The sequence below is a fragment of the Tachyglossus aculeatus genome, chromosome 17 (genome assembly GCF_015852505.1).
Source record: "Tachyglossus aculeatus isolate mTacAcu1 chromosome 17, mTacAcu1.pri, whole genome shotgun sequence".
NCBI classification, from domain to species: Eukaryota; Metazoa; Chordata; class Mammalia; order Monotremata; family Tachyglossidae; genus Tachyglossus; species Tachyglossus aculeatus.
The window spans coordinates 49,988,439-50,015,833 of record NC_052082.1 but is presented as its reverse complement, the minus strand read 5'-3'; the positions used below and the strand labels follow the sequence as shown (position 1 = coordinate 50,015,833).

Genomic DNA, 27,395 nt, shown 5'->3' with positions numbered 1-27,395 from the left:
AGCTGACATGTCGTCTTCAAGATTAAGAAGCAAACAAACAAACAAAAATTTCCACTGACTGTTAATTACAACCTTTAAATTGAGGGATTGGTTGATCAGTTTGTGGATTATCCACTCCTCTTGTGGGTCTTTCTTTTTCTTGAAGCCCCAGTATCTGTCACCTGTCCTCTGGTTTCCGGTTGGCTGTTTCACTGTTGTCGGTTGTTACTTGTTAGCAGCTCAGGTCAAAGGTGTTACAGGGAAGAGGATTAAAAGAATAGCCAAAATGAGATTGGGAGATTAGCCAGAGATTAAGTTGCTTGTATTTATAGGTTATTTAGGGTATATTGGAAGATCAGATGTAGGATTTAAGCCCACTTGGCCATGTCAGTGAACTCAGGTCACTGAATGAAGACAAATTTAGAATTACATTTTCTGGACTGGGCTTGAGGACCTGGAATAGCAGTTTTAAATTACTGCTGAAGAGCTTCCTATTTCTTTAGTTATGATTCTCAACCATTTTTGTCCCGTAATTCCCCTGAGGGTTATGACAACCCTCACGTGCTACACATTTCTCTCCACCAAAAATGAAGTTCTTCAGAGGATGGCAAATACAATTTTGAGACACTCTGCTTTTATCAAGCCATCAGTGGTATTATTGTGATATTATTATATAATTGCTCTGCACTTATTCTGTGCAGAGCACTGTACTGAGCACTTGGGAGAGTGCAGTGGAGTAAGTAGACCCGAACCTTCCCCTCAAGGAGCTTACAGTCTAGTAGGGAGACAGACACTAAAATGAAATTTCAGGTAAAGGGAAGCAGCAGAGTTTAAAGATATGTATATAAGTGCAGTGGGGGTGGTAATGAGGACCTAAACGGTTTGAAGAACCAACAGGATTTGACAGCTGACTGAATATTTAGGAGGAAAGAGAGAGGAGTCAAAGATAATACCATGGTTGCAGGTCTGTGAAGCAGGGAGGCTGGTGGTGTTGTCAACAGTGATGGGTAAGTCAGTGGGAGGGGAGGGTTGGGAAGAAAGATGAAGAGTTCAGTTTTAGACATGTTGAACTTGAGGTGTTGTCCGATGGTACGAGTAAAGATGTCTGGGAGGCAGGAGGAAATGTGAGATTACAAATCTATCAATCAGTGGTGTTTATTGAGGGCTTATGTGCAAAGCACTGAACTAAGTAATAATAATAATATTGATGGCATTTATTAAGCACTTACTATGTGCCAAGCACTGTTCTAAGCACTGGGGAGGTTACAAGGTGATCAGGTTGTCCCACGGGGGGCTCACATTAATCCCCATTTTACAGATGAGGGAACTGAGGCCCAGAGAAGTTAAGTGACTTGCCCAATGTCACACAGCTGACAATTGGCAGAGCTGGGATTTGAACCCATAACCTCTGACTCCAAAGCCCGTGCTCCTTCCACTGAGCCACGCTGTTTCTGAGAGAGTACAATACTTGAGAGAGTACAGTATAACAGAATTAACAGACATGTTCCTGCCCATTATGAGTTTACAGTCTAGAGTGGGAGATGGACATTAATAACCACGAAGGATAGCATTTCTTGGGCCAAAATATTGGCCACCATCTGCCTTCAGATATCACCAGTTGTACTGAAACTATTACCCACCAACAACATAGAAAACTACTTAGTCTGCTTGATGACCAGTTTTTGGTTTTGAGCGGCTTGAGTGGTAGTTGAGAAGTAGGTGAATGGGCTCTATTTCGTGGTCTGAGACAATAGGATAATTTTGAAATTCGAGCTCTGAGAAGTTACTGTTGAGGGACCTTTCATTGGATGGACTGAATGTTTTAGCCTGTGGGGAAAAGCTGTTCCTTCTCATTTTTGAGGTCAAAAAACAATTCTCCTGGTTGAAAGTGAGTGCCTGATGGTGTTTTAGAGGTCAAAACGGTATTTTACTCACTACCCTTCACTTCGATTCTTCAGGACCATTCGATCTTGATCCTATTAGGCCTTCTGGGCTGAGTCCCAAATCTTCATTGAGCTGAGGCTGACAGCTCTCTAGGATGTAATAGATGGCGTGGTGTTATTTCTACGTTTGGGAATTGTCCCTCACGAAGAAGCTGGTAACTCTGCTGATTCTTCCTCCTCCTCAACCCCATGTTCTTATGCTCAGATTGGAAAGTAGATCAGATCTCCAAGCTTGACCCTTGGACCACCTAATCTCCAGGTTAAGTTCTTTAAACTGCTGGTTTCCTCCTCCCCACTCTCGGCTCTAATGTTAAAATAACAAACAAAGTTATCTTTCTGCACAGTAACATGATTTAATAATGGCACAGTGTCAATTTGAAACTTTAGGAATTTCAAATTCCTCACTATTGTGGGTTTAAGTCAGAGTTGCTGTTTCAGTACTTAATGTCTCTGTTTTGTTTTTGAGTTTAGCTTAATGTGTATTCTGGAAACTGCTTATCTAGTATTTCCATTTGCCTCTGGATGTGGGAGATGGGGAATCTGTTCTCTGGCTACCTGCTTATGGAACATACTGGTGCTTTGACAGGAGAATTAGAGACTGAAGGTTTAGCGGTGTTACCTTGAACTGATCCACTGTTGTGTTAATAGGATTAACTTTCCACATAGTAACTTTGACATGTCTTTCCGATTCCACAATTCTGAATTTGATGTATTGCGCTTGATATAAACAGTTCTGCAGGGAGATTTTCAAGCAGCTCATCTTCCTTTATTCCGGAAGTTTCCCTTCTCATGACAGAAAGTTCCGAAATCACAAAAAATAGCTGGATCATGAAGATGGCAGGGTGTGGAAGTCTTAACTTTTGAGCCCTGCCATAAATATGTTTTTTTTTTTTTCGTTGACTTTGTTTTGGTGACTTTGGTGCCGTCACCTCTGAGCTAAAAATTATTCTCTGATGAGGAATCAGCCTTGATGGTATGGCTTCTATTTACTTTCGAGCAGGCAGAATGAGTCACCCTGCTGTGATGTATAGTATTACTTGGGGGTATAATTCCTTGTGCTCTCTGGGGTTCATTTGCTCAGCTGGGACCTAGGCTTTGCTGCTCCCGGGGTAATCCTGGCACTGGACATAGAGATTTCTCAATCAAGGGCTGGTGTCAAGCCTCTGGGCCCCTGCAGAGGTCTGAGTGAGAACATATTTATTACTCTATTTATTTTACTTGTCCACATTTATTCTATTTATTTTATTTTGTTAATATGTTTTGTTTTGTTGTCTGTCTCCCCCTTCTAGACTGTGAGCCCGCTGTTGGGTAGGGACCGTCTCCAGATGTTGCCAACTTGGACTTCCCAAGCGCTTAGTCCAGTGCTCTGCACACAGTAAGCGCTCAATAAATACGATTGAATGAACAAGCCTCACAGAGAAGCAGCGTGGCTTAGTGGGTTGAGCATACGCCTGGCTGTCCAGAAGGACTGCATTCTAGTCCCCACTCCCCCACTTTTCTGCCGTGTGACCTTGAGCAAGTCACTTGACTTCTCTGTGCCTCAGTTACCTCATCTGCAAGATGGGGATTGAGACAGTGAGCCCCTCATGGGTTAGGGATGATGTCCAACCTGATGATCTTGTATCTATCCCAGTGCTTAATACAGTGCCTGGCACATAGTAAGCGCTTAACAAGAACCATAAAAAGCAAAACCAATTGGACAAGACCCAGTGTCTGGTCATGGAAGAATTCTCATGAGTGAGTTGTAAATGCCTATATGAATGTGCCCGGAGCCATCTGATGTTTAGGAGAAAGATGCATTGTATCGTGTGATCAGCCAGTCAGTGGGGTTTATTAAACACTTACTGTCTGCAGATACCCTCTAGACTGTAAGCTCATTGTGGGCAGAGAATGGGTCTACCAACTCTGTTGTAATAATAATAATAATAATGATGGTATTTGTTAAGCACTTACTATGTGTGAAGCACTGTTCTTAAATGCTGGGGGGGATACAAGGTGATCATTTAGTCCCATGTGGGGCTCACAGTCTTAATCCCCATTTTACAGATGAGGTAACTGAGCTCCAGAGAAGTGAAGTGACTTGCCCAAAGTCACACTGCGGACAGGTGGAGGAGCCAGGATTAGAACCCATGACCTCTGACTCCCAAGCCCGGGCTCTTTCCACTGAACCACGCAGCTTCTCTGTTGCACTCTCACAAGTGTGTAGTTCAGTGCTCTGTACACAGGAGGCACTCAGTAAATACCACTGATTGGTTGATTGAACTAAGCTTTGGCAGACTGACTTACTGGCCCTAATACCACAGCATTCTGGGTACAGGCAACATAAATCGGTAACAGCTTCATGACTCCAAAGGTCAGGTTTTTCAGCCTTGGGGAGGTCACGTGAACTAGAGAAGGGGGAAGAGCTAACTATCAGGCAGCTGGCAGCAGATCAGCACTCTTTGGGAATTATTTCAGGGAACTTTTGGGCCTATTTCTCTGACTTCTCTGACCTCCCTTCTCTCCTTCCATAGCCCAGCCCACACCCTCCGCTCCTTTGCCGCTAAACTCCTCACCGTGCCTCGTTCCCGCCTGTCCCTCCGTCGACCCCCGGCCCACGTCATCCCCCGGGCCTGGAATGGCCTCCCTCTGCCCATCCGCCAAGCTAGCTCTCTCCCTCCCTTCAAGGCCCTACTGAGAGCTCACCTCCTCCAGGAGGCCTTCCCAGACTGAGCCCCCTCCTTCCTCTCCCCCTTGCCCCCCTCCATCTCCTCGTCTTACCTCCTTCCCTACAGCACCTGTATATATGTTTGTACATATTTATTACTCTATTTACTTTACTTGTACATATCTATTCTATTTATTTTATTTTGTTAATATGTTTGGTTTTGTTCTCTGTCTCCCCCTTCTAGACTGTGAGCCCACTGTTGGGTAGGGACTGTCTCTATATGTTGCCAACTTGTCCTTCCCAAGCGCTTAGTGCTCTGCACACAGTAAGCGCTCAATAAATACAATTGATTGGTTGATTGATTGACTTGTTAGAAAACTCTACAAGTACAATTTGGGACATACTTCTTGATTTCTCATTCTTACATCACATTTCAGGGCCCTCTAGAGATTAAAGTTACCCCATAGATTACCACACCTTATTGGCAATATCTTTGCATAAATAGGTGTGGTAGACTGACTTTTGTTCATTCAACCACAGAACTATCTAGCTAGGCTAACTCTGTCCTCCAGATTTTCAGTTGCTGGAGGTCTATTTCAAGCAAATACCAACCCTTGTGCTTTTTGTGTGAGATATCTTTAGAAGGAAGCTTGTTAGCCTCCTTATTGCAGTTTTCAAGACTCTAAAGTTCTTCCTGTTTTGGATTCATTTATTTGTGACTTTCTTACTTCCCTTTTAAGTGAGGTCTGTTGCCGGCCCAGTTCCTGAATTAATGAACCGTTTTGTTGTTCATTGTCTAGGCTTTGTTCTGGGAAGAGTTTGGCTTTCATCATTGCATCATCATTTATAGGCTCAATCCCAAGTGGGGTATCATGAAAAAAAATTTGTTCCCTTTTGAAATAAAAAATCTGCCCATTTGGAGTAAACACCCTTTTCAAGGCGATGTCAGGAAGCTGCTGTTTACGCCAAATGAGCGAGCATTTTATCTCTGGGGAGGATCACTGAGGCAGTGTTGGGGCTTAAGACTTGTTTCCTGCAAACCTTGTTGTAAATCGGAAGTAATATTATTATGTGGACAGTGTTCTAAATGGAGGACTGGTTTTGAACTTTGATCAGATCCTGTTTTTACCAATTAATCAGTGGTTTTTATTGAGTGCTCGTGTGCAGAGCAGTGTACTAAGTTCTCGGGAGAATGCAATAGAACAGCATTGGTCAGTTCCACCCCTGCCCACCAGAAGCTTACAGACTAGAGGTGGAGACATTAAAATAAATATGGGTATATACATAAGTGCTGTGAGGTGAATATCAGTGTGTCTAAGGTACAGATGAAAGTGCATAGGCAACAGAGAAAGGAGTAGGGGAAAAGAGGGCTAAACTGGGGAAGCCCTCTTGGAAGAGATGTGATTTTAATAAGGCTTTGAAGGAGGGGAGTGGTGGCGTGTCAAAAATGAAGAGGGAGGGAGGGAAATTATCAATGATCAGAATTGAGTACTCAGTCATACTTTTATTAAGGAAGAGGTTCTGTGGTAGGGTAACCAACTTTTGCTTGAAAGTAAAATGGACATGACAGCCTGCTGGGTTGACCTCTTCTAGTGATCAGGTACTTTCCAAGTGCTTAGTATAGTGCTCTGTACACAGTAAGCGCTCAATAAATGATTGAATGAATGAATGACTGAATCAGGTAACCGCCTAGTCTCCCTTCACAGCTTTTAAAAATGTTTTCACATTTCCCCGTGACCCCTATCTTGTCCCCACTCCTACCCTACTTCTCGTTACCCATCCTTTCAGAGTAGGTCAGTCAGTCAACCATATTTATTGAGTGCTTACTGTGTGCAGTGTACTATTGTAAGCGCTTGGGAGAGTACACTATAACAATAAACAGTGCCACAAAGGAGTTTAGAAGCCAACACAGGACACCAATTTAGAGGTAAGTTAAGTGCCACTTGGTCTTAAGTCAAGGGCTGGCTGTCATTCAACCACAGAATTATCAGTAAAAGCAGTGATCTTCTGATGTGGCTAGAACGTTGTATTAGGCACTTGGGAAACACGCAAAAAAGACCCAAAGACATAATCTCTACCCTTGAGAAATTTACAACAGTAGATAAAAATTGATGATTGTGCCATAGTGAAGAATGAGAAAATAGCTCTAATAGGCACAGAGAAATAACAAAGAAAAAGGTAAATTATTCTGTGTTCAGAGCACTGTACTAAGTGCTTCAGAGAGTCCAGTATAACAGTTGATAGACATGTTCCCCGTCCACAGTTGTCTGCACACAGTGAGCTCTCAATAAATTCCATTGATCGAATGACTGATTAAAAGGAGATGAGATTTCCCAGTCATTCTGATCCAAAGGTGTCAACCTTCAAGACTGGCATTGCAGTATTGGGACATAGAATTAGTTCTTCAAATTGAGTACTATGTGTTCTAAAATATAGATCTGAGATCTGTTCACCGCCTCAGCCCATCTACTCATCACCTGCAAATGTTGATATACCATTTTGTGAAAGTAACACGTTGTTTAACTTCTCTTTTTCCCCTTATCTGCCTCCAAAGAATGTTGAGTTCTGAAGCCATTTGCCCGTAACGTGCTCAGGGTTATTGCTATTAAAGAGAATAAGCATGTCTTAGTGGAAAGAGCAAGGACCTGGGTTTTAATACCATTATTATTGGTATTATTATACCATTATTATTGGTAGTAATAATATTGTATTTATTTTATTTTGTTAGTATGTTTGGTTTTGTTCTCTGTCTCCCCCTTTTAGACTGTGAGCCCACTGTTGGGTAGGGACTGTCTCTATATGTTGCCAGCTTGTACTTCCCAAGCGCTTAGTACAGTGCTCTGCACACAGTAAGCGCTCAATAAATACGATTGATGATGATGATGATGATGATGATAATAATCCCAGCCCTGTGACCCTGGACAAGTCACTGACTTCTCTGAACCTCAGTTACTTCATCTGTGAAATGGGGATTAAGACTGTGAGCGCCATGTGGGACATGGATTGTGTCCAATCTGATTAGCTTGTATCCACCCCAGCGTTTAGTACAGTACTTGGCACAGTAAGTGCTTAACAAATAACGTTAAAAAAGTTTATTTGTGTAAAATAGCTGTACATTCTATTTATATATTCTGTTCCGGCTCCTCTAAAGGATATTTCTTGATTCTTATTTTCTCCGTGATTCCTTACCTACTGTCATTGTTCCAGAAATGCACGGTATAAAATGGAGGGGACCCAGAGGCAGGTGAAAGATGTCAGAGGATGGTTAGAGCCTCTCAAACCTTTGCCAGCCCTCTAAAGGTGCCCACCCGCCCTCCAGGTCATAGGTGGGAGAAAAGGAGAGGGCTGTTGGTACTAAATCTACTGTATGGTCTGTAGCATTTCCAGAGTTAGTGTAGTCACAGTCAATTGTATTTATTGAGCGCTTACTGTGTGCACAACACTATAGGAAGCACTTAGGAGACTAGAGTTTAACAATATGAGACACATTCCTTGCCCACAACAAGTTTGCAGTTTAGAGCTACAGTCTAAGGTGGCATAGGCGTGTGTCACTGTGGCAAGTAAACACATGTTTTACGAGTCAAATACTAGATGTTACCAGCACATTTAAATTAGACACTCGCAACCTCAGTGGATTGCTTCAATTAATAGGTGAATGGTAGGGTCTTAAAATAACTTCAGGAATGCATGTGTGGTTGCAAGACCTCTAGATTTTAAAGTCATTCAGCAAGACTGGTGTCGACATGCTGAAATATTTACAGGGATGAAGTCTAAGAAATTCTATCTTAAATGGAAGTTTTTGATCAATTAACTTGTCCTACCTTGTGCGTACAATGGTGCTCCTTCGCTTCTCTTCAGGTTTACTGGGAAATCAACAAGTCAATTGTGTTAGAATGAGAGTGATATTTATCAGCAACAGCATCTGCTGTATCCTAAGGGGTTTGGAAGGGATTGCTGCCCTCCCCATTTTCATTTGTAGTATTTACGTATTCATCAGTCAGTCATTCCGCTAGCTGCTCAACACGTTTAAATCGAAGACCGGGTCCCTTTCCGCGGGTGCTTCTGTTCTTAGAGATCAAGTAGTCAAGGCAGTGTAAGTCTTTTTCTTTCCCCAAATGTAAGACTTATTACAAAGGTGATTCTCACTCTCCTTTTACAAGATGTTATAGGGTTGGTTCTTTCCCCCACTATTTGAAGTGTTTTTATTTTCAGGGTCATCACATCAGAATAAAGAATTTAGGGAAAAGATTAATGGGGAAGGGAAAGAAGTGGAGGCCAGCAGAGGAGAATACAGGATGAGCAAGGAAGCAGGGAATGAGGAATGCAGGAAATTGGGTATGAGGCAGTCATTGGGAAGTAGCAACTTTCTTTCTTTCCCCAAATGAAGACTTATTACAAAGGTGATTCTCATTCTCCCTTTACAAGATGTTATAAGGTTGGTTTTTTCCCCCACTATTTGAAGTGTTTTTATTTTCAGGGTCATCACATCAGGATAAAGAATTTAGGGAAAAGATTAATGGGGAAGGGAAAGAAGTGGAAGCCAGCAGAGGAGAATACAGGATGAGCAAGGAAGCAGGGAATGAGGAATGCAGGAAATTGGGTATGAGGCAGTCATTGGGAAGTAGCAACTTCTGGGTTGGCCTGAATGTACATCCTGAATGTCTTAATGTCATCAGAGAGCTCACAGGCTGAAACAAGGGTGCACCTGTGATAAATCAAGATGTGAGTCAGTTGGGAAGCTGTAGTTAAAGTAATGGCTGACGTCCAGGCGGTAGTAGTTGGAAGAGTAGGATGACATACATGTAAACATCAGTATTTGGTGTGAGGCGTGAACTACCTGATCCTGTTTTCAGCAAGTTTCCCAAATTGCAGGTTTTTGAATGGAGCCTATTAGATGAGAGTAAACTGAAACTATTTCTCTGGAGTTGGGTTAGCTCTTAGCTGCTTTTTTGACCTCAGAAGGTAGTGACACACGTGTATTTTTCTTTTCTGTCTTTCAACTACTACTTTAAAGAGGGCAAGAATGGAGAGAAAAGCCTTAATTATTTTCCTGGTACATCAGAAAACTGTTTTTAATATGAACTTCTTTAGCAGGAAGACCTGTGATGCGAACTGAGCCCAGGTCAGCACATTTTATAAAAATTCAAATAATGAAACAAAACAGGGCAAGCCAATCTTAGTTTTGTTTCCCAGTCCAAATTCTTGCTGATCTGACCCAGCTCCGTCCCAGTTGTCATGGAAGAATCAATCTACCACCCTGTGTGTGTTTGGCATGTTGGGGCCTAGCTATTCCGTGACAGTTTGCCCCATCTTTCACCCTTTCAGTCCATCAGTCATATTGATTGGGTACTCACTGTGTGCAGAACACTGAACTAAGTTATTGGGAGAGTACAACACAACAGATTTGGTAGACCTGTTTCCTGCCCACTGTCATCCTGGAGGGGCATGCCAACTAATGCCTCTTGGAAATTCATCTGAACCCTTGTTTGAAATATGACCTCAACGAAACCCAAGGAAAATGCTTCAGCTAACAGTCCCCTAATTGATTCACTAACTGACGAATCAGCTTCCTCTTAAATCCTGCCTCTGCTAGACTATCTATCGCTAATCCGAATCACAGTTTGGCTTGCACCACTGATCCGCCAGTGGTTTGGTGATTTCTTGCTGGCTGTTTCCCGTAACTGCTCACGTTCATGGGCTGAGTTGTTTTATGGACCACTGAAATGATGTTGTTTGCATTACAGAGCTCTCATTTGGAGGACAGTGAACCAGCGATACTTTGCTGTGAATGTGAAGAATCAGAAATCTTTACTTATTCCATTGTACGTAGGTATATGTTTTTATAGCCTTTAATGATAGGAAGGCTTCATTTCACCATGCGATTTAAGTAGTGGACAATTATATTGTCTTGATTTTTGAAGCATATGTTTTTGGATAGGATTTTTTACTGGGTCATTGTTCCAATCCAACGTAATGTGTTCACACATGCCATTTTGTATTGGGTGGACATAAATGTTAAGCTTTCATTGATGCCTGTCTACTTGTTTTGTTTTGTTGTCTGTCTCCCCCTTCTAGATTGCGAGCCTGTTGTTGGGTAGGGATTGTCTCTATCTGTTGCTGAATTGTACTTTCCGAGTGCTTAGTACAGTACTCTGTACACAATAAGCGTTTAATAATAATTATCTTATATATGAGTGGAAATATTTGAATGCAGCTTTAAACTGGGGGTGGGGGACGTCGTCCTGGCAGTTGGGGTGGTGGCTGTAGGGATCCCAGCACAGATCAGAAGAGAAGAGAGGGGAAGGAAGCTGAGCTGATCTTTCCCCACTGCAACCCAGTCATCCCATTTGACCTAGTCTAGCTACCATGGCTGCTGCTTCTTCCACAGCCCACCCCTGGGTTTTCTTGGTTCTGGTTATAAAGTAGCCATAGCATGCCAGAAACCTCCAGGGAAAGCTCCTGGATGCCTTGCTACTTGGCTGCAGTTTGGGGAAATCTCTTTGAGTGGGTGGTAGGGCAGGTGGGAATGTGTGTGTGTGTGTGTGTGTGTGTGTGCCTCACTCCATCGCCTACTTCCTCATTCCTCCTCTTCCTTTCTGGCATTTTCATCCGGAGACCCCTATCTCCGTATTCCTCTTTGAGTTTGGGAAAATATTGTTACTTTTTTTTAATGGTATTATTTAAGCACTTACTGTATGTCAGGCAACTGTACTAAGCACTGGGGTAGATCCGAGCTAATCAGGTTGGACATGGTCCATGTCCCACAGTCATGATGCCCGTAATTTACCTTAACCTCACAAGGCAACGTATAGAGAAGCAGCGTGGCATTGTGGAAAGAGCCCGGGCTTGGGAGTCAGAGGTTGTGGGTTCTAATCCTGCTTCTGCCACTTATCATCATCAATCATATTTATTGAGCGCTTACTGTGTGCAGAGCACTGTACTAAGCGCTTGGGAAGTACAAGTAGGCAACATATAGAGACAGTCCCTACCCAGTAGTGGGCTCACAGTCTAAAAGGGGGAGACAGAGAACAAAACCAAACATACTAACAAAATAAAATAAATAGAATAGATATGTACAAGCAAAATAAATAAATAAATAGAGTAATAAATATGTACAAACATATATACATATATACAGGTGCTGTGGGGAAGGGAAGGAGGTAAGATGGGGATGGAGAGGGGGACGAGGGGGAGAGGAAGGAAGGAGCTCAGTCTGCGAAGGCCTCCTGGAGGAGGTGAGCTCTCAGTAGGGCCTTGAAGGGAGGAAGAGAGCTAGCTTGGCGGATGGGCAGAGGGAGGGCATTCCAGGCCCGGGGGATGACGTGGGCCGGGGGTCGATGGCGGGACAGGCAAGACTGAGGTACAGTGAGGAGATTAGTGGCAGAGGAGCGGAGGGTGCGGGGTGGGCTGTAGAAGGAGCGAAGGGAGGTGAGGTAGGAGGGGGCGAGGTGATGGACAGCCTTGAAGCCCAGGGTGAGGAGTTTCTGCCTGATATCAGCTGTGTGACTTTGGGCAAGTCACTTAACTTCTCTGGGCCTCAGTTCCCTCATCTGTAAAATGGGGTTGAAGCCTGTGAACCCTACGTGGGACACCCTGATTACCTTATATCTACCCCAGCGCTTAGAACAATGCTTTGCACATAGTAAGCGCTTAACAAATGCCATCCTTATTATTATGATTATAGAGTTTTAGTTTGTCCAGAAGAGCACACCCACTACCAGTTAGTTGAATGAGATTCTAAGAATGCCTAGACCCCAAATGGATTTCCTCAACAGAAAACACTTAGGAATAAAAGGTGAGCTGCTTGAAAATGGTCCTTTCAAATTATGACAAATACACTAGGAGGGTGGACTTTCGAGTTGGTCATATTGGAGAAGCAGCGTTGCCTAGTGCATCGATTCAGAAGGACCTGGGTTCCAATCCTGGCTCCAACACTTGTCTGCTCTGTGACTTTGGGTAAGTCACTTCACTTCTCTGTGCCTCAGTTACATCATCTGTTAAATGGGTATTAAGACGGTGAACCTGATGTAAGACATGGACTGTGTCCTACCTGATTAGCTTGTATCTACCCCAGTGCTTAATATAGTGCCTGGCACAAAGTAAGAACTCGATAAATACCATTAAAAAAAATAACTGAATTCTCATCCCTATTCCAACCAGAAGTTCAGTAAATGTCAAAATTGCCTGTCTACTTGTTTTGTTTTGTTGTCTGTCTCCCCCTTCTAGACTGTAAGCCCATTGTTGGGTAGGGATTGTCTCTATCTGTTGCCGAAGTATACTTTCCAAGTGCTTAGTACAGTGTTCTGTACACAGTAAGCACTCAATAAATATGATTGAATGAAAATTGAGACTCATTAGTCACTGCAGGCCTGAAAAACTATGCTGAGCCTACCTAGGGTATATCCTTAAAATTAAGGCTGGTACCAAACTATTCATTATGAATACCTTGCTAGAGCCAGTATCCACCACAGTGAGTTTGTTAACAAAGAGCAGGCTGCTTTTTTCACCTGCCTCCATTTCCGGAAAACTGCCAATTTGACTCAAGTAGCAACATTGTCACTAGTGATACTCTCAGGTGCTGGAAGAAGCAGAAAGGAAACACTGCTTGAATTTTTCAGTTTGCAAAGCAAGCCATGCCCAGCTGAACAGGTAGGGAAAGTCCTGTTTTGACTTGTAAACAGAGTACGTTTTGCAGGGAAAGTCAGTGATGGTGAATAAAAAAGACATCCAGCAATGTTGTTTTGAGGTTTAAAGTGTCTGCCTCAAAGAGTCTCCTAGGCAACTCATCTGATCCCAAACAAATTATTTAGGAAGTGGTGGAGAAGAAGGATCTCTCCTTCCTGAATAGTAAACTACATCTGGTATGGGGATTGCTGCTCTTCTTATCCCTATGGGATTGACCACAGGGGATGGTTGATTGGCCTATTTGTAAGGTTTCCCATTTCTTCCCTACTCTACAAAATAGCATCTAGGAGCAGGGGGAGGGTGGGAGAATATTGAAAATCCCTTTATATCAAATCTGGTTTGGGGCTAGTTTCCTAATCCAGGCTGATGAAAATGTAGTAGTTTGAGAAAGATTTCAGTTTGAGGAATTAAAGGAGGCCACCAAACATGTTAAGGATAATTTAACAGCTATTTAGCGTATGATGCCCAGGGAATAATGCACAGAACAGTAAATGTAAACAATACATAACATTTGAATGAGTAATGCTTTTTCCTCCTGGGGTGTATTTATTCCTGGAGAGGAACACTCTAACCTGGAATTTTGGCTGAGCTCCTCCCTGACAGGAAGCATGGACACATTTTATTCCGATTGTGTCAAATGCTTTGTTCAGTAGTCATAGGAATCACATCTCATTTGTCCAGAGCCCTTTAGCCTTATGCCCTTTAGCCTGTGCACTCTAAGTGGTGTCACAGTTCCATTCTGATTTCTGATTCGCAAAGCAGCGTGACCTAGTGGAAAGAGCCCGGGCCTGGGTTGTCATAGTTTGTCAAATTCAAGTTCTGCCTCCCATGCCCACAAAAGGACCTAAGCTGTTGGATTTCCCAACCTGGCTCTAAACTACATATATTTTTAATGACATTTGTTCAATGCTTACTCTGTGATAAGCACCAAGTGCTGGGGTAGATACAAGCTACTAATATAATATGTTGGCACTTGTTAACCACTCATTATGTGCCAAGCACTGTCCTAAGCGCTGGAGGAGATACAAGGTAATCAGGTTGTCCCAGGTGGGGCTCACAGTCTTCATCCCCATTTGACAGATGTGGTAACTGAGACGTAGAGAAGTTAAGTGACTTGTCCAAGGTCCCACAGCTGAAAAATGGCAGATCCGGGATTAGAACCCACAACCTCTGACTCCCAAGCCTCTCTTTCCACTAAGCCACGTTGCTTTTGGACATAGTCCCTGTCACACACAGGGCTCACAGTATTAATCCCTATTTTACAGATGAGATAACTGAGGCACAGAGAAGTGACTTGCCCAAGGTCACACAGCAGACAAGTGTCGGAGCCGGGATTAGAACCCAGGCCCGTGGTCCGTCCACTAGGCCATGCCGCTTCTCAAGTTTTCCCAAATTGATCAAGTCCTACTGCAGCCCACTCTCCAGCAGAATGAGACGCGATGGAACACTCACAGACCACTTTTAAAATCTCAAGTAGATGACACTAAAACAGAAAAAGGGCAAGTTTTCTGTGTTTTTTTTTCCCCACACACAGGCTAGTCCTCCCCACCACACTCATCCAAGAACCAGATTTACTTTCTTGGGTCCAGATGGATGGCTCCCTATGGCATGAGCAGAAGGAGTTGATTTTGCAGCTCTGTGTCATAGTTCATCTGAAATAAAACGGTTGTTTTAGATACGTTTGATAGGCTGGTGAGTAATAGCTCAAGCGATTATGAGTGGATTTCTGAAATAACCTTCACTCTGGGAGGAAAACTTCCCCAGATAGAAAGAGACACGGAGACCGGGATTTTCTTCATAGCACTTTATGGTTCTAACGCCTAGTTTTGACGGCATGGAAATTACCGCTCTTTCAGCCTTGGCTGGTTTATCCCATTTCATGTTTTTGCTGGACCAGGCTCATTCCAACAGGGTGGTTCTCTTCTCATTTGCTTTGGCTAAGAACAAATCCCACGAAGAAATCCTGGCCCTGAAAAGTGCATTCATCAGTCTTGTTTCAGCGAGGTGCTCCATATGAAGTCTTTGCAGATGAGAAGTTTAGCCCGTGACTTAGCCCAGCCTGCCTTTTGTCTTTCTTCCTCTAGCAGGCAATCTGGTACAGCAGTGAGAAGGGGATCAATCGTATTTATTGAGCGCTTACTGTGTGCAGAGCACTGTACTAAGCGCTTGGGAAGTACAAGTTGGCAACATATACAGTCCCTACCCAACAGTGGCCTCACAGTCTAAAAGGGGGAGGCAGAGAACAAAACCAAACATACTAACAAAATAAAATAAATAGAATAGATATTTACAAGTAAAATAAATAAACAAATATGTACAGACATATATACATATATACAGGTGCTGTGGGGAAGGGAAGGAGGTAAGATGGGGGGATGGAGAGGGGGACAAGGGGGAGAGGAAGGAAGGGGCTCAGTCTGGGAAGGCCTCCTGGAGGAGGTGAGCTCTCAGTAGGGCCTTGAAGGGAAGGTGATCTCTATTTTATGACCTCACTCACCTATTAGAGTGACCTACCTGACTGTACCTCATTCAGGTGATGAGGAGGCTGAAGTGGCATGAATTTGGCCAGTGATTCATTAATAGCTCTAATGCTTTTCATTTTCCCAGAGCTTCACAAACAGGTGAGTCCACCTTACAGCAGTGTCACCATTTGGCAGGTGGACTGTTGTGGAAAGGTCATGCAGTATGACTTGTCCAGGGCTAAACAACGATCCAGCCGCTGACCAGAGGGCAGAACCCATCTGAGGCCTAGCCCACCACCAGAATGCAGGTCTGCCCCCTCCCCAGGGAGGTCTTAGACCTTAGACCAGCCTATGCTTGTGAGGCCTGGGAGATTTATTTACATTAGATAGGCAGGAATTGATTCAATCATCAGTGGTATTTAATGAGTGCTTAATATGTGTACTAAGCGCTTGCAAAAGTACAATACGGACAGAGTTAGCCGATCCGTTCCCTGCCCACAATGAGCTTGAATCCCCAGAACTTTCTGGCAACACGTATTTTTTCCAGCGTTTCCTTTTTTTTTTTAATTTATGGAACATTCTGTCGGAATCCAAAGGAAGAATACCTTGTGAAGTTCAAAACTTGTGAGAAAGGTGAATGCAGTTTTTAAGGATTCTAGTTTGTTTAGCCAACAAATTTGAAGGGCAAATAGTAATAATAATTGTGACATTTGTTAAGCACTTACTGTGTGCCAAGATACAAGATCATCAGGTCCCACATGGGGCTCACAGTCTAAGTAGGAAGGAGGAAAGGTATTGAATCCCCATTTTGCAGATTAGGGAACTGAGACAGAGAAGTTAAGTGATTTACCCAAGTTCTTATGGCAAGTAAATGGTGGAGCTTGGATTTGAATTCGGGTCCTCTGACTCCCGAGGCCCATGCCCCTTGCATTAGGCCACACTGCTCCCCAAATAGATGGGTGTGTGCCTGGGTGGAGTTCAGCCTTATGATCATCAAAAATGTAAGTTTCTTCATATATTTCAGCCGTCAACATCTAGGCAGCCTGCCCGCAACCCAGTTTTCTCCCTTAATACTTCAGGGATTATTTTCTGGCCTCTTTCTTCCACACCAGTCAAAAATAAACAATAACATGTATTTGAGATTTTGGAAAGAAGCATGGCCTAGTGGATCGAACATGGGTTTGGGAGTCAGAAGGACCTGGGTTCTAATCCCAGCTCTGCTATTTGTCTGCTTTTTGACCTTGGGCAAATCCCTTCTTCCCTGTGCCCCAAGTACCTCATCTGTAAAATGGGGGTTAAGACTGGGAACCCCATGTGGGACAGGGACTCTGTCCAACCCAATCATCTTCGCTATCTACACCATTGCTTAGTACAGTGTCTGGCCCAAAGTAAGCAGTTCCACAATCATCATCATTACAAGAAACTGGCTGACTTAAGGCCCCACCAACTCCTACTGCTAACCAAGTAAGGAGAATTACTGAGGATAATTGTAGGCAAAAATGCATTCCTTCATTGATTCAGTTGTATTTATTGAGTGTTTACTGTGTGTAGAGCACTGTAGTAAGTGCTTGGGAGAGTACGATACAACAATAAACAGACACATTCTGTGTCCACAACAAGCTTACAGTCTAGAGGGAGGGAATTATTGAATAGTGGATGGAGTGGTCTTTCTCTTAGGGTTTTCTTCATAAAACTGTTGTTAGGGTGGCGTAGAAATTGGTTATTAATATAGGGAAGGGAACATAGGGGGAAATTGGACCATCAGGGGATACATTCGAAATCCACAGTGACTTGACATCATTTGAAGGGCTTTCTCTTCAGGAATAATGAAGCAGTTTTGTTATCAAGATGTCATGGGCTTATTGTTTGTGTGCAGAGTCTTGCCTAAGCAGTTTGATGGGGGAGCCTCTTTAATGAAAATCAACATGCTTTCCCTTCTCTTCTTCCCCCACCCACAAAACTAGACTCTGCTACTCATAGCTCTTAGATTTCATTCTTTTAACTTGGTTTCCCAAAGTGCTGTTTGGGGAAGATGGACCATCCCTAAATGTGTTCTTTGTTTGAATAATCCAACTAGAAATGCTCCCCTTTTGTGGCTTTAAAAAACAAATGACTTTTGGCAGAGGTGGGGATAAGAAAGGAAATATCTCTGAATTTTTTATAGCTTATATTTAGTCTCCCTACCTGTGGTTTTAAATTTTCCTTCATAGTGCGGGGCCTTGGTACACAACAGTATTTTCTCTGTGGGTCAACTTCTTTGCTAGGGTTCTCTCTGAGCAGTCACTTACCAAAGCAAAAGAGAGGAGGGGGGGACTTTTAACTAGATTAAAGCAAAGAGAAAGTGCAGGGATTTAAGGATTAAAAAGCAGTGTTAGTCCTTGCTTAAAAGCCTGTGATGGAGAAAACAAATTATGTGGCTTGGAAATACAACCAGTTTGGAGTGCAGTGTACCGAGGACTAGAGATTATAAGCACCTTGAAGGCAGGGTTTGGGCTTTTGACCCCTGTTGTACTCTCCCAAGTTTCTAGAAAAGTTCTCTGTTGTATTTAACGGGTGCTCAAGAAATACTCTTAACTTTTCATCCTGAGTATTTTTATTCTTTTAACACTCTAGGATGAAGAAAGTGGTGATAGAAACAATAGGAAGTTGTTCAAACTGGAAAGAAAATTACGTATGGTACAGTGCTCTGCACACAGTAAGCACTCAGTAAACGTGATTGATTGAATGAATGAATGAATATAGGCTGCGGAAACTGGGGAAGATTTTTAAAGCCATTCCAAATGTTGAGTTCTAGAGAGCTACTTGGTGGAATTTTACTGAAGAAATTACAGCGCAATATGTTGGACAGAAGGGATTTAATGGCTAGTAGGAATGTGATGAGAACATATGCATTCTACACTTCTGTATCTTTCATGCAATCCCAACAAGTATTTTGCACATATTTATAAATTATTAGGGCCTACTCATTTTTTTAGAGAATCATACCCCAAGGGCAGACTAACATAGGGATGGGAGATAGTTGTAAAAAAAGGAAAAATCTGTTACTAAGCAGCTGCGAGTTTCTAGAGACCAGGCTGACAATAGGAAACAGGGAGGTGGAGAAGGAGGATTACTGCTATTTATTGACCATGTATTGATGCAGAGCCCTGTACTCAGTGCTTGGGGGATGCAACAGAAACACAGACTTGTTCCTTGCCCACAGGAAGCTCACACTCCTAAGGAGTACCAGAGAGTTTAGAGTTTTCGTGAACTGTAACTTCAGACCAACTGTGGCAGAGTAAAAATGATTGGTGGGCAGAGGGAACACTTGACCACCAAACCAGTTTTGTTTGGTGGCAGAAATGACTAATTTTCCATTGCACACAGCTGCTGTCTGAGGCGGATTCAAATGGTGAGTGTGCCTGAAAATTGTACATATTTACTATTTACTATTTATATTTACTATTCTATTTATTTTATTTTGTTGATGTATTTTGTTTTGTTGTCTGTCTCCCCCTTCTAGACTGTGAGCCCGTTATTGGGTAGGGACCATCTCTATATATTGCCAACTTGTACTTCCCAAGCACTTAGTACAGTGCTCTGCACACAGTAAGCGCTCAATAAATACGATTGAATAAACGAAAAAAGGCACATGGAAGCAGTGTGGCCTAGTGGATAGAGCACAAGCCTGGGAGTCAGAGGATCCGGGTTCTATTCCCGTCTCCGCCACTTGTCTGCCGTGTAACCTTGGGCAAGTCACTTAACTTCTCTGGACCTCAGTTACCTCGACTGTAAAATGGGGATTAAAATTTTAAGCTTGATGTGGAACATGGATTGTGCCCAACCTGATTACCTTGTATCTACTTAGGCACTTAGTACAGTGCTTGATACGCAGTAAGTTTTTAGCAAATACAAGAATTGTTGTTGTTGTTATTGTTATTATTACCATGTGACACATTGGTTTGGTTACTCAGGCAAGAGGTAAGGAGAAAGATTAACTTCTAACATTTTATGACATAAAAATGAGTATAAACTATTTTTTAATTTCTCATGATCATGATGATGGCATTTGTTAAGTGCTTACTAGGTGTGACGCACTGTTCAAAGCACTGGGGTAGATACAAGATAAGCAGGTTGTCCCACATGGGGCTCACAGTCTTAATCCCCATTTTATAGATGAGGTATCTGAGGCCCAGAGAAGTTAAGTGGCTTGCCCAAGGTCACACAGCAGACAAGTGATGGAGGCGGGATTAGAACCCACATCATCTGACACCCAAGCCCATGCTCTTCCCACTAAGGCTCGCTGCTTCTTGAGGGTGTAGTAATGGAGAAATTGGAGTTGTCTGCTATCTTTTAATACCAGAGAGGTTTTAAATTAACTTTTATCCTTCAAAAAACTAGGTCTGATTCCCTTTGAACTCCTGTGTAAGCACTCGGTATTCAAAATATCTGTTTCCCGTAGAAGCCAAGGAAATAGAAGTACTCCCAGTTGGGCAAATCATTCAAATAATTGAATAGATTTGGTTTTGGGGTTTTTGGTGGTAGTTGTTAGTGCCTGACACACAGTAAGTGTTTGTTTTGAGCACTGGGGTAGATAGAAGATAATCAGGTTGGGTACAGTCCCCAAAGGGAGGAGGATTTAATCCCTGTTTTACAGGTTGAGGTAACTGAGGCACAGAGAAATTGTGACTTGCTCATGGTTACATAGCAGGCAAGTGGCAGAGCCAGGATTGGAACCTAGGTCAGTCATTATCAATTATTGGTATTTATTGAGTGCACTTTGCAGAGTAAAATACAGCAGAATTAGCAGACTTGTTCCCTGCCCATAGCAAGCTTACAGCTAGCGGGGGAGACAGACGTTAATATAAATAAGTAATTTATAATATATAATCCAAAGATATGTATGTAAATGCTATGGGGGGTGGGGAGAATATCAAGTGTCCAAAGCTCGCAGATCCAAGTGAATACATGATGCAGAAGGGAGAGCGAGCTGGGGAAAAGAGAGTGTATTGGGGGAAAGTCCTCAGACTGCCAGGCCCCTGGTCTTTCCATTAGGCCACGCTGCTTTTCCATCCTGCTTGGTTGCTTGGAAAAAGCAACAAGACCTTTTGGTTCTTGCTCAGGTGGAGCCTGATCTGGAGCTGATCTATGGACAAGGCAATAAAGGAAGTGAAAGATGAGGCTGAAATGGAGGGAACTGATTTCCTGGCAAAACAGAATCAAGGAAGGGCAAATGACAGCAAGAGATGAACACTACACTAGCTGTTTTGATGTAGCCAATGCTGGCAAACTAGTTATTTTTAAAGGAAAGCATTATGGAGTTATTTAAACATAGGAAGACCTGGAAACCAGAGTGCTGTTCTCATAACTCAGTGTTGGGAAAGCCAGAGCATAAATTATCAGTACAAGCTGCTCATTCTTGCAACGTGGTCACTGAAAAGATGCCAAAATTTTGTCACAGACAAGTGTTCGTGGCTCCTTCTTGGTGGGGCAGCGGAGGCTGGAGCAAGTCATCTCTGCAAGTGACAGGAAGCACGGGACAAGGGACAGAAGATGGGGAACAAAGAGTAGAGTGGCAGGAATTCTCACTCACTCAATAGACGGTATTTATTGAGTGCTTACCATGTGCAGAGCACCGTACTGTTGAACCGCCAACTCTCCGGCTGCTTCCCCAGAGCAGATCCTTGCATTGACTTGAAACCCGGGTAGTACCCAGCCTGCTCCAATCTCCTGATCTGTGTCCCGAACCAGCCAAAGTGCCATGGTGGTGCCATACTGGAAGTGGCCAGAATCTTGCTTCTGGAGACTTTGAGAAGGGAGTTTAGCGATGCTTCCAGTTTCATTCCAAGGAGACCATTGTGGAATGGGAAGTCATGAGGGTTGGGGGGGCTGCCTGCACCAGGCTGATAGCAGCCCTTATTATGACCCAGTGTGACCTTCACCTGACCCTTCCCCTTCTTTCCTCTCCCCCTCGTCCCCCTGTCCATCCCCCCCATCTTACCTCCTTCCCTTCCCCACAGCACCTGTATATATGTATATATGTTTGTACATATTTGTTACTCTATTTATTTATTTATTTATTTATTTTACTTGTACATATCTATTCTATTTTATTTTGTTAGTATGTTTGGTTTTGTTCTCTGTCTCCCCCTTTTAGACTGTGAGCCCACTATTGGGTAGGGACTGTTTCTATATGTCGCCAACTTGTACTTCCCAAGCACTTAGTACAGTGCTCTGCACACAGTAAGTGCTCAATAAATACGATTGATGATGATGATGATGACCCTGGGGTCGTCAGTTCCCTATGGGCTTCTTCCTTACCTGAGCCAATGAAGAGTAACACCACAGAGCCACGAGGAACCCAGGCACTTTCTTGCAGGGGAGGGACGAGATGGAGGAATTGGAAGTTTCCCATTAGGCCCTCCTTTCCCATAACTGAGCTACCAACGGCTTGTAACTGTTTACGTATCCACCTGACAGTCCCCTGAAGGAAAGACATTTAGTTATGCCTCAGTAAAGGGTCACTTCTCCATTGTGACTCACCTTGCAAAAATCCATGAGCACCAGCCCTAGCTGAGCTAGTGATAGCCCAGATATACGCTGAATGACCCAGGATGAGAATTGTGTGGCCATGTCTTATGTCGTGGGATCACAAGGAGAACAGCACAGAACCTGGGTTTGTGGGATTGTCCAATTGGGAAGCAGCGTGGCTCAGTGGAAAGAGCACAGGCTTTGGAGTCAGCGGTCATGGGTTCAAATCCTGGCTCCGCCAATTGTCAGCTGTGTGACTTTGGGCAAGTCACTTAACTTCTCTGGGCCTCAGTTACCTCATCTGTAAAATGTGGATTAAGACTGTGAGGCCCCTGTGGGACAAGCTGATCACCTTGTAACCTCCCCAGCGCTCAGAACAGTGCTTTGCACATAGTAAGCACTTAGTAAATGCCATTATTATTATTAATTGATATGATTTTGTTGGGGCTGTCGTATTTTAAGATTCATCCTTTGTTAGCTAGTTTCCACCCTTTGAGTGGCTTGTTATGGGCAAGAAACTACGGGCTCTGCATGTAGTAAGCTCTCAATAAATATCATTGGTTCTTTATTTCCACCCTCCCTGGCTTTTAGAATTTAGGACGAGTGGAAGTCACTGATACTACGGTTGACTGTGGGGTTTCAGAAAGGAAAAAAAAATGGAGAGTGAGCAAGGACGAGGCCTTTGAGAGGAAGAGGGAGTGAAGGAGCAGTGGATATCCTGGGAGTGAAACTTCAAGTTTTAGGACGAGCGTAGGGTGTGACTCAGCTACTCCTCTGGAGGTTGAGTGCTGGAAAGGGCTGTGTGTCACTGGTATGAAATGGAATGACTTAACTTTGCATCCTTTCTTTGGGCTTCTGGAAGAGCACCGTAGCACCAAAGGAAGTTCCCTCTGCTCAATCATTTTCTCCCCAAATCTGTTTATTTTGAGTTTGAATGAGTATGTTTGTATTGTGGGGGGGCGGGGGGGGGGGGGCGAAGAGGGCCGGGGCAGAGATAGGGGAAAAGAAAAGGATATGGTAGATAACAGGAGGAAGGGAAAGAGGGAACCTTGGTAAAGTATAATTTTCTAGAAGATTAGTTAAGAGCGGCTGCTTTTGTAAGAAGAACGAAAAGTAAGAATTAAATTTGTAAAAGTCTTGTTTTTGCCCCATCATTTCAATAGCAAGTACAGTGAACTGCTCAAGGAAACTGGGTTTTAATAATACATTAAGTGTATATGGCTTCCAGAACTCTCAAAACACCTCCTACATATTGTCTCCTGTATCATCACAACAATCCTGTGAGTAGGGAACCATTTATATGAGTTCTTCCCTTGGCCACACTAGGAAAGTAGCTAGAGATTCCTTGATCCCTTAGCAAGAGAGCACACTGCTTCTAGACTATAAACTCATCTAAACTGGGTATCATGTCTACTTTTATATTGTACTCTCCCAAGTGCTTAGTACAATGCTCTGCACATAGTAAGCGGTCAATACATACATTGATTGGGACACGGTCTCTAGGAAGGCTGCCCTAGGACTACTGGGATGGGTTCTGAAGAGCTATTTTGGCTCATTATGCTCCTTACCTGCCTTTCCCGAGCACAGGAAGTTTTCGGACCTGCTACAGTGGCAGAGCATGACACCGTAGATTTGAGAAGAGCCCAGTGAGGAGGGTTGATTCTTAGATATAGCCCCCAAGGTTTTGGCGGAAAAGGGCGAGGAGAGGTGTTCCAGTTCTCCTCTGCCTTCTGGAAGAAAGAGTAGTGGTGGTGAGTGAGAGTTAGCTCTGAGTTCAAACACAAGAGTTCCCCCTGTGAAATCAGCTCAGCAGAGCCAATGCAGAGAAAGAAGCGGGACGGAGAAGAGCCTGAAACAAACTGGAAGACAAGGAGCGACTTTGTGGAGGGAGGGAAAGTAGTTTCTTTCCCAGCCAGAATTTTGTGGGACATGGACTATGTCCAACCTGATTAGTTTGCATCTATCCCAGTGCTTCGTACATTGCCTGTCATATAATAAGCGCTTAACAAATACTATTAAACAAATAAATAAATAATGGCAAAACCAGCCCAATCCAAATAAGCCCAATTGGGGGGTTTATCGTCTTATATAAAGGTCCCCCTGAGTTGCGAGCTAAGACGTAGCTGCAGTGCAGTTGAAAGCCTCTTTTCCTTTCCCTGTCAATCAGTGGTATTTATTGAGGTCTTGCTGTGTGGACAGTACTGTAATAAGAGCTTGAGAAAGTACAATACAATAGTACACTTGTGGTTCATAGCCACAATCCCTGCCGACAAGATGTTTACAAGTTTTCCTCAATAGCCCAGCAGCTACTCCCAAAGCATCTCCAAGCTCTGGTGATCCAATTTGGCGCTTCACATTCTTGAGTCTTGAATGGAATTGCTTGGAAAACACCAATGGATTTCTGGAGATATACCTAGAATTAGATACCAACCCACTTTAGACACATGTATTTTGAGGGTGGGCTTAGGTACTGGGGGAAGGGGTCAATCAATATAGCTTTAACCATGGCAATATTTTTGCTCTTAAGCAGGTTTGACACATTCTTATGGGAAGGAAATGTGTCTCCTAATTTTCTTATACTCTCCCAAGAGCTTAATACAGTGCTTTGCACACAGTAAGTGCTCAATAAACACTACTGATTGATTGATTGATTTGATTTTACTACAGAATACTAGCTAGGGCTGTACCACCAAACGGTTGCTTGGCAGAGGTAGTTGCTGGGATACATTCATGTCCCTCTTTTTCCCACAAATACAAGGTAACCAGATCACCCTCGTAATTGTGCTGCTGAGCAAAGCGTCGGGTTGATCAAGGTTAATTGTTGATCGTATTTAAAATGTTAATAAAGTCTCTCTGTACATAGCTTTTTGGAAATAGAATAGAATAGTTAATAGAAAGGTTTGAACACATTTGCTGCTCCAATCCTGGCTTGGACATAGGGACTGGAACCACTTCCCTACTTTCAAATCAAGCCGTCAGTTGGTCAGTGGTGTTTATTAAACACTTACTGTGTGCAGAGCACTTACTGAGCACAGAGCACGGCACTAAGCAGCGTGGCTCAGTGGAAAGAGCACGGGCTTTGGAGTCAGAGTTCATGGGTTCGAATCCTGGCTCTGCCAATTGTCAGCTGTGTGACTGGGCAAGTCACTTAACTTCTCTGTGCCTCAGTTATCTCATCTGTAAAATGGGGATTAAGATTGTGAGCCCCCCGTGGGACAACCTGATAACCTTGTAACCTCCCCAGCGCTTAGAACAGTGCTTTGCACATAGTATGCGCTTAATAAATGCCATTATTATTATTATTATTATTAAACACTTGGGCAAGTACAATGCAATAGAGTCGGTAGATGCAACCCCTGCCCACAAGGAGCTTACAGTCCGCAGGGGGAGACAGGCATTAAAATAAATAAATAAATAAATAAATAAATAAATAAATAAAATAAATTAAAATAAATTATAGCTAAGGGAGAAAGTAAAGTATAAAGTATAAGGATGCATGCTAAGAGGCTGGGGTGTGTAGAAAAGTGCTTAAGGAGTACTCAGGCCAGAGCTCATTTGTCACAGAGGGGAGGGAGACTAGGGAAATATTATTTTGGGAAATAATATTTTCCCCTAACCCGGTCCAAATTTTTCAATGTCACAAGATTATAAGGATGCACGTTGCCTGCTAAGTGTGTCTGTGACTCACCTCAACTGGAAGACATCTGTGCTTCTACCTTTTGGCCCAATCATGTGCAGGTGGGTGGAAATGGAGCACGTGCTATTTGTACAAGAGCCCAGAGGAACCCCAAGAGGGGGAGAATCTATTCCAGAAGTTCAACTTGCATCCACCTTCTATCCGGCAAGTCTTAGTTGTGTTTAAATGTGTTTTGTAGCCAGAGAACATGAGATGATGGGGTTTTCAGGGAGCTTACTGCCAAGGCCTGTAGGAGGGAAAAATGTAGAGTTTCTGACTGTGGTTGGTAAGAGTACACTGTAGTCAAATGCACTGACAGGTCATGACAGATATTTCCTGTGAAGAAACTGTTCACACAGATAGTAAATGGTCCACTTTTTTTAAAAAAAAGCTCCCAATCTCATTTTTCAAGGTTTTTAATAATAATTATTATGGTATTTGTTAAGTGCTTACTATGTGCTAGGCACTGTACTTATTCCTCAGTGGATCTTTTTTCTTTTCTTTTTGCACTTTTTGCACTGTGTAAGCCTTATAATCATCTCCATTAATGGAAATATCTGTCAAAATTGGGAAGGAGAAAGAAAATATGTTTGGAAAAACATCTTTCCTTTTAGGCCACAAATGTGATCAAGTGGGCAGAAATCAAGCCTTATCCAACTATTATAGAAAGATAAAGAGTTTAGATTTTTCTTTCATTTGATTCCAGGCTCCAATTAAAATTAAAAAAGGGGAAGGATATAGTGATGGAAAACAGTTTACTCTGTGCTTCTGCCCTGGCCTGCCGCACATCATTATCTGCTGTAATCAGATCTTTAAAACGTGCATGCAGTGCATAATATAGCAATGCTGTTGCAAACTAAACACATTCATATCTATGTATATGTTTCATATTTTCAGTGGGTGACACTTGCGTGCTCACAAGCAATAGTATTTGTGTTTCCATAGGTAACAAGAACTTTACAATGAATTCCCTAACTTTCTGTGGGCTTCTAATCTGGTAGACATTTTCCTTGGAGCAGTTTTGCTCGTGCAGTGTATTGTGGCACTATTGAAACTTGCTGGTCTTGCCTCTGGCACCCAGAAGGGAGAAAGCAGCCTAATATTTTGGGGGCATTGGGCAGCTTTAGGTTGGAAAGGATCCCATCCCCAGAATCTACTTGGGAAGGAAAAGGATAATCAAACCTTTATGGTAACAGGGAGGTGGACAGACGGCAACCATTCCCTGATGTTAGATCTGCCCTGCGGGGCAGAAGGGAATTTCCTTTCAAATTGTTTGGCTATAGGACAACCATGTGCAAAACAACTTTAGGAAATCTTGTTCTGAGTCACTTGTATGAGGACTGTGGTATTTTTTTTAACTTGATCTCTATGCTGGCCTATTTCTAACATCAGCAACAATTTGTGGTATGAAAGCCCAAGCCACTTGGGGGTTGTGTTTATAGGACAGACGTTTTTCTCACACATGTCACATCCTTGGTGGATGGAGGCTGGGC

The 27,395-nt window shown here is 43.1% G+C and overlaps 1 protein-coding gene across 2 annotated transcripts in view; it reads left to right on the top strand.

The window, feature by feature from the left end:
- SSH2 (slingshot protein phosphatase 2) overlaps positions 1–27,395 on the top strand; it is a 218,674-nt gene that overhangs the window by 31,641 nt on the left and 159,638 nt on the right. Inside the window, exon 2 of one of the 2 annotated variants that reach the window (XM_038759596.1) lies at positions 10,314–10,391. The exons of the other annotated variant lie outside the window; for it this stretch is intronic. Coding sequence (XP_038615524.1) covers positions 10,314–10,391 — 78 coding nt within the window. The remainder of the gene's footprint in view (positions 1–10,313; positions 10,392–27,395) is intronic. 2 annotated transcript variants of the gene reach the window in all.